General features: G+C 44.1%; 1 protein-coding gene across 2 annotated transcripts in view; it reads right to left on the reverse strand.

Annotated features, from left to right (window-relative positions):
- Window positions 1–13,012, reverse strand: part of LOC121538450 (plexin-A1) — a 247,557-nt gene that overhangs the window by 87,804 nt on the left and 146,741 nt on the right. For both annotated transcript variants that reach the window (XM_041846467.2, XM_041846466.2), the window contains exons 5-9: window positions 10,003–10,103; window positions 9,764–9,887; window positions 9,071–9,224; window positions 8,830–8,929; window positions 3,078–3,192 (exon numbers count right to left, since the gene is read on the reverse strand). In XM_041846467.2, coding sequence (XP_041702401.1) covers window positions 3,078–3,192; window positions 8,830–8,929; window positions 9,071–9,224; window positions 9,764–9,887; window positions 10,003–10,103 — 594 coding nt within the window. The remainder of the gene's footprint in view (window positions 1–3,077; window positions 3,193–8,829; window positions 8,930–9,070; window positions 9,225–9,763; window positions 9,888–10,002; window positions 10,104–13,012) is intronic.

Below are 13,012 nucleotides of genomic sequence, written 5' to 3' on the forward strand. Positions count from 1 at the left end.
CAGCATTTTCCACTGGAGCTTTGCAAGCAGTGAGAAAGCGAGCATTGGTTTTACAGTAACAGAATGTTAATCCCAACCTGGACTCAGGGGTAGATGTAACATAGTAAACGTAACTCCGAGACACACCAGTTAGTATGAAATGTTACGTTTCGTATGGTATGTATTAATTTGTAGATATCCATCATCCATTTCGATGACATGTTACAAATTATACTTTGTATGATATGTTATGAATTGCAATTGATACAATGTTATGAATTTGCGTATGATACACTATATACATATGATACACGTATGATACGTATGATACACTATATATACAAAAGTATGTGGACACCTCTTCAAATTAGTGGATTCGGCTATTTCAGCCAGACCCATTGCTGACAGGTGTAAAAAAATGTAGCACACAGCCATGTAATCTCCATAGACAAACATTGGCAATAGAGTGGCCTTACTGAAGAGTTCAGTGACTTTCAACGTGGCACCGTCATAGGATGCCACCCTTCCAACAAGTCAGTTTGTAAAATTTCTGCCCTGCTAGAGCTGCCCCGATCAACTGCAAGTGCTGTTATTGTGGAGTGGAAACATCTACGAGCAACAACGGCTCAGCTGCGAAGTGGTAGGCCACACAAGCTCACTGAAGGGAATGACCGAGTGCTGAAGCGCGTAGCGCGTAAAAACCGTCTGTCCTCGGTTGCAACACTCACTACCGAGTTCCAAATTGCCTCTGGAAGCAACGTCAGCACAATAACTGTTTGTCGGGAGCTCCATGCACGAGCAGCTGCACACAAGTCTAAGATCACCATGCGCAATGCCAAGCGTCAGCTGGAGTGGTGTAAAGCTCACCGCCATTGGACTCTGGGGCAGTGGAAACGCATTCTCTGGAGTGATGAATCACGCTTCACCATCTGGCAGTCCGATGGACGAATCTGGGTTTGGCGGATACCAGGAGAACGCTACCTGTTCGAATGCATAGTGCCAACTGTAAAGTTTAATGGAGGAGGAATAATGGTCTGGGGCTGTTTTCCATGGTTCGGGCTATGCCCCTTAGTTCCAGTGAAGTGAAAACTTAACGCGACAGCATACAATGACATTCTAGACGATTCTGTGCATCCAACTTTGTGGCAACAGTTAGGGGAAGGCCCTTTCCTGTTTCAGCATGACAATGCCCCGTGCACAAAGCGAGGTCCATACAGAAATGGTTTGTGGAGATCGGTGTGGAAGAACTTGACTGGCCTGCACAGAGCCCTAACCTCAACCCCATCGAACATCTTTGGGATGAATTGGAACGCCGACTGCGAGTCAGGCCTAATCACCCAACATCAGTGCCCGACCTCACTAATGCTTTTGTGGCTGAATGGAAGCAAGTCCCCGCAGCAATGTTCCAACATCTAGTGGAAAGCCTCCCCAGAAGAGTGGAGGCTGTTATAGCAGCAAAGGGGGGACCAACTCCATATTAATGCCCATGATTTCTGAATGAGATGTTCGAAGAGCAGGTGTCCATATACTTTTGGTAATGTATTGTATGTTGTGGCTAACGTTAGCTAGGTGGTAAGTAGTTCCAATGAGCTAAAATGCTAAAGTTGTCCGTGATGAGATTCGAACACACAACCTTTTGGTTGCTAGACATACGCATTATACACCTACCCATCCACTACGACCAGCCACACTACTATCCTTCTGTTTTATGTAACCACACCAAACGTAACATATCATACTAATTTGAGTGTCCCGGATCTATATACTATGTTACGTCTTGTCTATGAGACCAGGCTGTAAATCCATGTAATTTCCTCTTTGAGGTGAGAGAGCAACACAGAGAGAGAGAGAGAGAGAGAGAGAGAGAGAGAGAGAGAGAGAGAGAGAGAGAGAGAGAGAGAGAAAGAAAGAGAGAGAGAAAGAGAGAGAGAGAGAGAGAGAGAGAGAGAGAGAGAGAGAGAGAGAGAGAGAGAGAGAGAGAGAGAGAGAGAGAGAGAGAGAGAGAGAGAGAGAGCATGTGTGCGGCTTCAGCTTCGCTGAGGAGATAAAAGCTGTGGCCCGTAATTGGATTGAGGTAGGATACCACATGACCAATTAATATAATAAATAAACCACAACGTAACCCAGACGCATGGGAAAGGTGTTCCGCCAGCAAAGAGATAAGGAACCTGCTCTGCATGTAGCCAAGACAAACACATGTATACATCAGGTGCATTCACAGATGCTCGCAGCACTGAACAGCAGAACACAGTGTCTGAACAGATCAGGGTTTCACGTCCCCCCAGGTCACTTGACATGGATGTAAATGTGAATTTACACTTTTAAATAGGTGATTGTTACAGGGATCAGTGGGTTGAGAGATTAAGGTTTGGAGGGTGAAGGAGATTTTGTTTGTTTGTTATAGTTGGTGTGTGTGTGACTGAGTTTGTGATTTGTTTTGTACATTTTTGTACAGTGTGTGTGTGTGTTTGTGTGTGTGCGTGCGTGTGTGTGGAGGGCTGTGTTCTGCCAGCAAACAGTTCACTCTTCTATAGCACCACAGAGCGTGCACTTTGTCTTGGCATTCCACGGTCAGGGCGGGAGAGAGAGAGAGAGCAGAGCAGGGGATAAGATTGATATTGGTTTTCATGCAAATGTAACATTTGGAAATGTAGAACACGATACAATTTGCATAGTCATTCAGCCTGGCCTGTTTATAAGTGCATAAATCCAGGGCTGGTTTTATTTAAACAGCTGCTGCTGAACCACTGATAGCATCACTCTGAGGCCCAGGCATGGTGGCACGACAACACCAAGAGCCCAGCTGGAGACTCCTGGACATCAGCCAGCACGTGGATCACTCTCATCAATGGGAGGAAGTGTGTGTGTGAGAGTGTGTGTACGTGCATGCATGTTTGTATATATGTGTGTGTGTGTGTGTGTGTGTGTGTGTGTGTGTGTGTGTGTGTGTGTGTGTGAATGCATGTTTTGTGACAGGTTTTACAGTGTATGAGTGGGTATAACACTGACTGGCGTCATCAATTGAATGTGTTACTGAAGAGATGGTTGTTACACAGGGAGACAGTGTGAAGTATTTTGGGACAGAGGGGATCTCTCACCTCTGACACGTTGACACGACCCTCCTGGAAGGAACAGTCGTTGGCGTTCTGAGTGCACATGTGACGGTATTTACACCAGTGGCAGGGGAACGAGCCATTGACACATGACAGACACCTGTAAACAGAGAGACAGAGAGAGAGATTGAGTCACTGCAGAGAATCTTAAACAAATAAACAAAACAAAAACATTCATAGACTGTTTAAATGGCTGTCCTTGCCTAACAACCTACTCTCAGTCTCACATACTTATTTTCTAACCACTATCAACATCTATTTCCATGTTGAAGAGGCAGGTTGAATGAGAGGCTGATGGAAATGAAAGAGGGAGAGGTAAAAGTCTGATTAAGATGAGTGACTGTGGACTATTCATCCTTTATCAACAGCTACAATACTGAGAGGTAGAGAGTGAAAGAGATGAAGACTGAAAGATAGACAGGCAGCGGGGAAACAGGTAAACAGGTAGATTAGATTAAAAGAGGGATGAAAAGAGAAAGGAGAGAGGTATATAGCTAGGTCATTATATTGACCGACACCACTCTCCTAATCAAATGTGTGACACCATGGTCTAGAGTTAAGTTGAATCTCATGTGATTGAAAAAACAAGCTAGGTCTCCTATGGTCACACACACACACATCAATGACTGTATGACACACACAGAAGGCACACAATATATTGCTTCAGGAATTGGCTTGGTTAAAATTCAGAGTTACAGCAGTAAAAGTGATTGATTGACTGTATTTAAAAAACAAACACAACATGATTTGTATTCTATTAATTTCACTCTCACAGAACTTAAAAAAAAAAAAAAAACACTTCAGGCTCTTAATACTGTAACACAAACTCATATAGAGATAACTTCTGCTGGTGATTTGTCCAAGTAAGTTATTTAACAATCATTTAGAAGCAACAGTAGAATACAACACAGCCCTCCAGGATACGACAAGCTCCTTAATGAAACATGTGACTCAGTTAATTGACCAATAAGCCTCTAAAATAGACGTCCAGGACCAACCCTTGCGTCTGAGACTCCTGGCTCATCTACCTCAAACTTGTAAAGTCCCTTCGATAGAGTAACTATCTTACTTCAGGAAGAATGTGTCAGTGTGTCTCTATGTTCTTAAGAAACTGTGATTATTGGCCCTTGGAGCTAACAGTATAGCATGGTAGGAGTGCTTGGTCAAAGGCTAAAGCACATTGAAGCATCTGTATAAGCCACAGATAGGTGTGAGAAGAGCAGAGCAGAGCAATGTTTTCCTCTTCCAGTTGCCATGTCTTCAACAGACAGTAAAATAACCATAGAGAGGAAAATGGCTAGAGCGATATACTCCTCCTTCCTATTCAACATGTTCAAAGGCTTACATTCAAATAAGCTGCAAGGCCCAGATAAGCCCGATTTTTCTCCAGACTCCATTTTCCTTAGTTCAGAAAGCATAAATGAACATGGATTACCAGCAGCCTCAACAAGGTTGTTATAGCTACAGGAGAGTAAAAATGGGATAAAATAAAATACATGCATTAGTTTGACTACACTCCACTTCGCCCCACATAAACACATTGATTTCTCAAAAATCTTTATGAGTTCTACAAAGCCCTTTAACTTGCCTCCTACTCCCATATTCCAGTGACAGAATGAGGCATGTGTAGCAGAGCTCCAGACTACTATAATAAGCAGGACCCACTACCATCCTAGCTCTACGGGATAAAGTCTATAATCGATTCCTGTATGTGTGTTTTGATGGGGAGGGAGGGAGGGAGAGAGAGAGGGGGGGGATTTGTGCTATGCTAACAGCCTGCTATTTGTTTGCTTCTAAGGGGATAATGCCTTCTAGTCTCCAGACATCTAGGTCTATTGATCCCAGCTAGATCCAGACAGAAGGGGGGGGCAATGCTCTTTGAACCCTGCTGATTCTCAGCACCACACTGAGAGACGTACAGGGACACACACAGAGACACACCATGTCCTACAGCAGGAAGTCAAAGTCTCTGCAGTGCTCTGAGTGTGCTACAGCAAACAAGTCAATGTTTCCTGGCTGCTAATCAGACCACCCAAGACCATACATGGCTACTTAATCAAATATAGAATCCGTTTCTTTAAGTCTACATACTGTAGTGTATATATATTACAGCAGACCTACAGTAGAACTTTCCCAATGTAAACATTTATTTCATTTCGGTATCAGTAAACACAGATCCATTGACATAATTATAATATTTAATTCCAGCTTTCTTTGTCTCTGCTTAAATTACAAACATGCTTTACTGTTTCAATACTGCTTACTCAGGAGCTGGGTGAATAAACACTCAGAGGCTGAGGGACTGTGAGTTTCCTTTGTTCTGCCTGGTTCAGGAGGAAAGCTAGATGAGAGAATAGGGAGAGGAGAGGCAGTGGAAAGGGACTGGAGATCCAGACTATTAGACTCAGTACTGCCAGGTAGAGTGGCATCATGCCTGGACCAGAGCCCCATCACTCACCCTCTGCTGACTGGTAATATCACACCTGAACCTGGGCAATAACAAACTCATCTAACCCCCTCTATCTCAAATCTAACAACTCAGAACATCTATCGGATGTCTGGCAATGTCTCTGTTCTCTATTTGTTATCCTAACACATAAAGTGTGATCTCTGATAGATAGATCAGTATGCTCAGAGAACAAAGTCCATGTTAGATTGGAAATACTATAGGGATCATTGAAGTGAGAGTGGATACCACAAACTAAGACCTCTTCCTCCCATCTAAACCATTCTTTACATTGATAGAACGTTATCAGAATGTTGTAGCCTTATGTTCTTGTCCTGTTACAACAGTGAAATGTCTCCAGGTGGTCAACCAACCAGGCTGGTCCAGTATTAGGGGGATACTGTGAACACCCACCCCTCCTACGAGAGCCTGTCGAGGGGTTCTCTGCTTTCCATGAGTGGGCCTTTTCAAGAGCTCCCAATCCCTGCATGCATTTCATCCTTCTTTTCGTATTCTAACGGGAATTGTGGATTGGTTTAGGCGCTAACCTTTTAGCTCTCTGGACGCATTATCCCCGACACAATGGGCACAATCCATCTCTCCTTCACTTGTTTTCACCCCCCTCTCCATCTATTCCTCCATGCTCCTCTCGTTAAAAATGCATTCAGTCCCTCACACACTCAATTAAACTAGTCCGGCTGTCTTTTTAATGCAAAACTCTAATATTGTTACTGTGTATGTAAATACCTGGCGGGATAATTTGCCTTGCCAAATAAAGTGCCCTCCCCGCCCACAATGCCTGTCGCCTCTGACGAAAAGCTCTTTATTTCCCAGCGGGTGCGTTGGCATGCCCGGCCCATTGGCAGCCTACACACACTGGGGTCAGGGGTCAGGAGGGGAGTAGGTCAGGAGGTTCTGTGTGGCTGATGATGCTGGGCTGTTAAAATTAGACCGTAGTGTACTGTCCTGAGGGAGTGTGTTGCATACTGCACATCAAAGACCTCGCTACGCCTGCTTATTCAATGAGAGGAGAGAGGAATGGTGGGGGTGCTTAACCAGCCCTGTCACACACAAACACACACACACACACACACACACACACACACACACACACACACACACACACATACATATACAGAGGCGCATAAATAATGACACATCCTCTAGGTTCAAAGACATTGAACCAGGTCTTGATAAGAGGTCCAGGTGAACACTTTACATACGCTCTCCATTATGTCCAGCTCTAATGGGGCGCCAGGCCAGCTAATTAGGAGAATATTGCTATGCTAATGTATGCAGCTCACAGAGCAGGGGCCAGGAAAACAATCTGTTTGATAAATAAAAGCAGAGAAGAGGGGCAAAGAACATCTGGACCAGCAGGAGAGAGGACCAACAGGAGAGAGGAGAGAAGGAGAGAGGAGGAGAGGAGATAGGGGAGTGGTAGAGGGGAGGGAGAGGAGGAGGGGGGTAGGGGAGTGGTAGAGGGGAGGAGATGAAGAAGATAAATAAGGGGAAAGGGAATGAGAGAGGAAGTGAGAGGATGTGGAAGGAAAAGAAGAGAGGAAGGGAGAGAGAGAGATGAAAGATACAGTAATGGAGTGGGAAATGATGAGGGTGAGAGGGGAGATGGGGGTCTTTGGCCCATATCTATGTTTAGTGAAAGGCAGAGCTAGGGGAGTGGGATAGAAACAGGGTCTGAGAGCCTCCAGGCAGGATGTGGAGAGAATGGGCTGGATGACGGGAGGGAGCGAGGGAAAGAAAGAGACAGATCTCAGATGGAAAGTAACATAATTCAGAGTAGTAACACATTATCAATTAATCAGAGGAGCTCCAAGTTATTAAGGAAATTACATTAAGAGTCTGATCTCATCAGCAGTAACAAGCGCCGCAGAACAGAGGAGAGGATATCTCTCTCTCTCTATATATATATATATACACAGTATTTCTCTCTCTCTCTCTCTTCTCTCAATCTTCGCTCGCTCTCTCTCTCTCTCTCTCTCTTATCTCTTCACACTCTCTCTCTATTTCTCTCTCTCTCTCTCTATTTCTCTCTCTATTTCTCTCTCTCGCTCTCTCTCTGTCTCTCATCTCTTCATACTCTCTCTCTCTCTCGCTCTCTCTCTTCATACTCTCTCTCTCTCTCGCTCTCTCTATTTCTCTCTCTCTCTCTCTCGCTCATCTCTTCATACTCTCTCTCTCTCTCTCTTATCTCTTCATTATCTCTCTCTCATCTCTTCATTCTCTATCTCTTTCTCTGTCTCTCGCTCTCTCTCTATTTCTCTTTCTCTCTCTCTTATCTCTTCATTCTCTCTCTCTTCATTCTCTCTCTCCCTCTCTATTCTCTCTCTCTCTCTCTCTCACCCTCTCTCTCTTATCTCTTCATACTCTCTCTCTCTCTCTTCATTCTCTCTCTCTCATTCTCTCTCTCTCTCTTATCCCTTCATACTCTCTCTCTTCATACTCTCTCTCTCTCTATTTCTCTCTCTCTTCATATTCTCTCTCTCTCTATATATATATATATATATCTCATCTCTTCATACTCTCTCTCTCTATTATCTCTTCATTCTCTCTCTCTATTTATCTCTCTCATCTCTTCATACTCTCTCTCTCTCTTATCTCTTCAGACTCTCTCTCTCTCTCTTATCTCTTCATAATCTCTCTCTCTTTCTCTCTCTCACTTTCTCTCTCATCTCTTCATACTCTCTCTCTCTATCTCTCTCTCGCTCATCTCTTCATACTCTCTCTCTCTCTTATCTCTTCATTCTCTCTCTCTCTCTCTATTTCTATTTCTCTCTCTCTCATCTCTTCATTCTCTCTCTCTCTCTTATCTCTTCATTCGCTCTCTCTCTTATCTCTTCATTCTCTCTCTCTCATCTCTTCATACTCTCTCTCTCTCATCTCTTCATACTCTCTCTCTCTCATCTCTTCATACTCTCTCTCACTTTCTCCCTCTCTCATCTCTTCATACTCTCTCTCTCTCTCTATTTCTCTCTCATCTCTTCATACTCTCTCATCTCTTCATTCGCTCTCTCTCTTATCTCTTCATACTCTCTCTCTCTCATCTCTTCATTCTCTCTCTCTCTCTCTCATCTCTTCATACTCTCTCTCTCTCTCTCATCTCTTCATTCTCTCTCTCTCATCTCTTCATACTCTCTCTCTCTCTCTCATCTCTTCATTCTCTCTCTCTCATCTCTTCATTCTCTCTCTCTCTCTTTCTTTCTCTCTCTCTCTCTCTCTCTCTCTTCATACTCTCTCTCTCTCACACACACAATGACTTAAAACCGAACTTACGATTGGTGCACACTGCAGTTGTAGAAGACGAAGTCCACACTGGCAAACTTCTTTCCTGTCTCCTTAGACTTCAGATACAGCTTCACAGTACGCTTGTCCCCTAGAAAGAGTCACAGTACGTCAGTATAACACATTCTACACACAAACAAATAATACAATAATACAATTTTGTTAACACAGTGTAACTGATGTATATTACTAGCAAATAGCAGCATGAGGATGCTGTGGATTCTTTTCTCACCCTGGTTGCGTGTGATGGGGGCGACCTCTCGGGTGGAAGGGGACAGGCAGTAAATGCGTCCCCCAAAAATACGTCCCTCTGTCTCAGTGTAGTCCTCAAAGGAGCAGTTGACCCCTGCTGAAAGGTTAGGCACATTCTGGGCCTGCAGCACCAGCTAGGAATACAGAGAGAGAGGAGAGTGTGAGGGACAAGTCAATATGAGGACAAACACTCATGCGTACACACACACACACACACAGTCTTGTACAACTAACCTTGTGGGGACACACAATTCAGTCCCATTCAAAATCCTATTTTCCCTAAACCAAACCCTAACCCTAACCCGTACCCTTACCCTAACCCTAACCTTAACCTGAGAACCTAACCTTAATCCTAACCCTAAACCTAACCGTAGCTCCTAACCCTAAAACTAACCCTAGCTCCTAACCCTAACCCTAAACCTAATTCTAACCCAAACACTAATTCTAACCTTAACCCTAAACCCCCTAGAAATAGCATTTGATCTTGTGGGGACTAACAAAATGTCCCCAGTTGGTCAAATTTTAGTTTGTTTACTATTGTCCCCACAAGTATAGTTAAACACGTCTACACACACTAACCAAAACAGTTATCGAAACATATACTCTCTCTCTCACACACACACACACACACACACACACACACACACACAGGATGTATTGTCAGGTGAGTTACCTGCACTTCGGACATGGTGACAGAGATGTTTCCAGGCTGGACACTGAGTTTGACACACTGCTCCACTCGGGAGGCAAAACGCTGAGGCTCATCAGCCCTCTCACAATGATCCTTCCTCGAACACCTGACAGAGAGAGTTTTGGTTCTTCAGTTGTGGTGACTTGATACTATGGAGTTGAGAACATAGTAATGTGACGTATGCAGAGTCAGAGCAGCTCTGTGTGGCATACAGTACTTACACATTGTGGAGGACACACCAGCCACAGTGGGGATCTCCTGAACCCAGGCAGGCGCTGCAGGAGGAGTACTGCTCACAGCTCTCCACTGGAACACGGCTCACCTGGAAACACACAATACACACGGTTAACATCATAGAACGCTTAAGAGTTTACTGAGGGATTGGGTGAGTGTTCAGCTGTGAATTGAGTCTTTATTGACTTATGTCCAACGCCATCACAAACGAATGTTCACCTTGTTAGATTTGTCCTTGTCTCGAACACATCCCCTGTCTCTTCATGGTAGTGCTCATGGCTTGCGTGTTCTGTGTAGCGAGTCGGTGACAGACGGACAGCCATGCTGCCTGGTCTCAATCACCCCCAGGCCTGCACTGTTAAACGCTACCTTCTCCTCTCTGACTGGACACCAACATATTAGGCATTATTGGGCCTTTGTGTGTGTGTGACTGGATGTGTGGATGCGAGCGAGCATGCATCCATCCATGTGTGTGTGTGTGTGACCGCGCACTCGCACATGTCTGAGGGCAATCCGTGACAAGGTTTGTGGGGCAGCTGCTGGGAGCCTGCAGCCCTGACCACAGTTATTTCTGTCACACTCAGAGAGCAGAGAGCACAGCTCCCACACTTCCAGCTGCTTCACTCAGGACTGGAGGTCAACAATTCCACATACTGTATGTGTTCTGTGTCTTTGTCATCATACTGGGCTTGAATATAGAAAAGAGGCTTTCTACTCATCCACATCAATAGCTCCACTGCACCAAACTGTTTGAGCAGAGACATTACAGACTGTAGGACTGTGAGAAGCCCATATGGGGTCAGTAGGGAAGAGGAAGAGTGTGTGTGTGCACATGTACAGTATGCAGGCCTACTTCCGCCCAGAGCAGCCTCCCTTTCTCTCTCTCTCCTCCTCTCTCTCGCTGCCTGCCTGCAAGCCTGTTGGGTTCCACACATTCATCAGGAGTCAACCTATACCACTTCACTGGGCTAGTATTACATTACAACCGCAGGCATCTTCTAAATCAAGTGTCAGAAATCAAACAGGATCAATTTAATCTGAGACCATTGAGGACTTCACTGCTGGGAAGACAGCAATTATTGACTAGCGAGAGATAATCTAGTAGGGGGGAGACAGAGAGAGAGAGAGAGAGAGAGAGAGAGAGAGAGCGAGAGAGAGAGAGAGAGAGAGACAGAGAGAGAGAGAGAGAGAGAGAGAGACAGAGAGAGAGAGAGAGAGAGAGACAGAGACAGAGACAGAGACAGAGAGAGAGAGAGAGAGAGAGAGAGAGAGAGAGAGACAGAGACAGAGACAGAGACAGAGACAGAGAGAGAGAGAGAGAAAGAGACAGAGACAGAGACAGAGACAGAGAGAGACAGAGACAGAGAGAGAAAGAGACAGAGAGAGAGAGAGAGAGAGAGAGAGAGAGAGAGAGAGAGAGAGAGAGAGAGAGAGAGAGAGAGAGAAACAGTAAGAAAGGAGGGCATGCAAGGTAGAGAGTAACAGCTGCTGTAAGGCATGACACTGTCAGGTTGTAAGTAGTGTAGGAGAGATTGTAGTAGACGGTGCTGGGTATTGGAGTTCAATGGGTTTGTTCACAGCTGGTTGTTAGTAGTGTAGGAGAGATTGTAGTAGAGAGAGACACACAAATGTAATTGCGACTCTGATATTTCATTTCACATAAGGGCAGCGGCATGGGCCCGGCTAGGCAGGCCTACTGTAATCGCTCCATCTGTGTAATTTGCGCCAAAATAGAATGTGCTTGTACTGGGTTTTGGGGTTCAATGGGTTTGTTCTATTCAATAGTATACTGTACATTATGAAACGGGTCGTTTGGATCCTGGATGCTGATTGGTTGATATGGGGAAGTTGTCGGACAACAACTCCCGCAAAATACCATGACATGTTAATGTCATAATTCCACTATCCGCAGCCCAGGCAGGAAATTCCTAAACTTCATCTCCCTCTGGAAAAAAAAAGTCTACACATATTTTTTCCATGATACTATTTGGTTTGCAACAGTTGGGGGTTGTATTAACCTACCTGTCTGCCTCTACAACCTGTGCAACAATGTATCATTTTACAAATGCGATCTCTCCAGCGCCAGCAAAGAAGAGACAAGCACTGGCTGTCACCAACCAGTGCCAGGACTATGGACAGTTCATCCACTCATGTGCCATCAATGGAAACGTCACTATTAACATCACCAACTAGCTTGGTTAGCTCGGACTCACTAACAATAATAGTTGTTGCTTATGCAGGCCTATTGGACATTTATTAAATCATTAGCATTATTATTGAATTTATAGAATTATTAGAATTAACGACTGGGTCAAAACAGGAAGAAATAACAAAAAAGACCAGCCGCTTGAATAATAACTTCAGAATGCAAAAACACATTTACTCATTCAAATAATGTTTGGAATGAAAACATGTAATTATTATTTTTATAAATATATTGGCAATAGTTTTATAAAAGCAATAATGCCCTCAAACACGGGAATTACCTTGACTTCGCCTCAGGCCCTTGTTGGGAGTTTCCGGGTTCCCGGTTTCTCAGGCATTATTGCTTAAGTATAGGCCAAGGTAGAAATAAAATGTATTTTCTACTACATGAGTGCATGCAAAAGCAGATAAACGGAGATAGCAGTGCCTCTGATAGGCCTGATAAAATAGTCCTGATGTCATTATTACAGCAAATAACCACAGAGGCAATAACAGCAAATAGCTGTCATTACATTCCCCTGGACAAAAGTGACTAAAGATTATGATAAGGCAGACAGAAAAATCTAGACGCACATACCATATAATATTAAAACATAAAAGCCATAGCAGATAGAGTTTATTCAATAGGTCTGGCGATACAGGGGAAGATAATATTTCAATGGAACATTTCAATTATTTAGTTTTATAAAGCCAATAATAGGAAGGAAGACCTTAGGTTCCCCGCCAGAGTCCTTTGTCTTACCAAGAGGCACAAAGACTATTAGTAAGAGCACCTATTCATATTAAAAATTC

Source organism: Coregonus clupeaformis, chromosome 24, assembly GCF_020615455.1.
Source record: "Coregonus clupeaformis isolate EN_2021a chromosome 24, ASM2061545v1, whole genome shotgun sequence".
Taxonomy (NCBI): domain Eukaryota; kingdom Metazoa; phylum Chordata; class Actinopteri; order Salmoniformes; family Salmonidae; genus Coregonus; species Coregonus clupeaformis.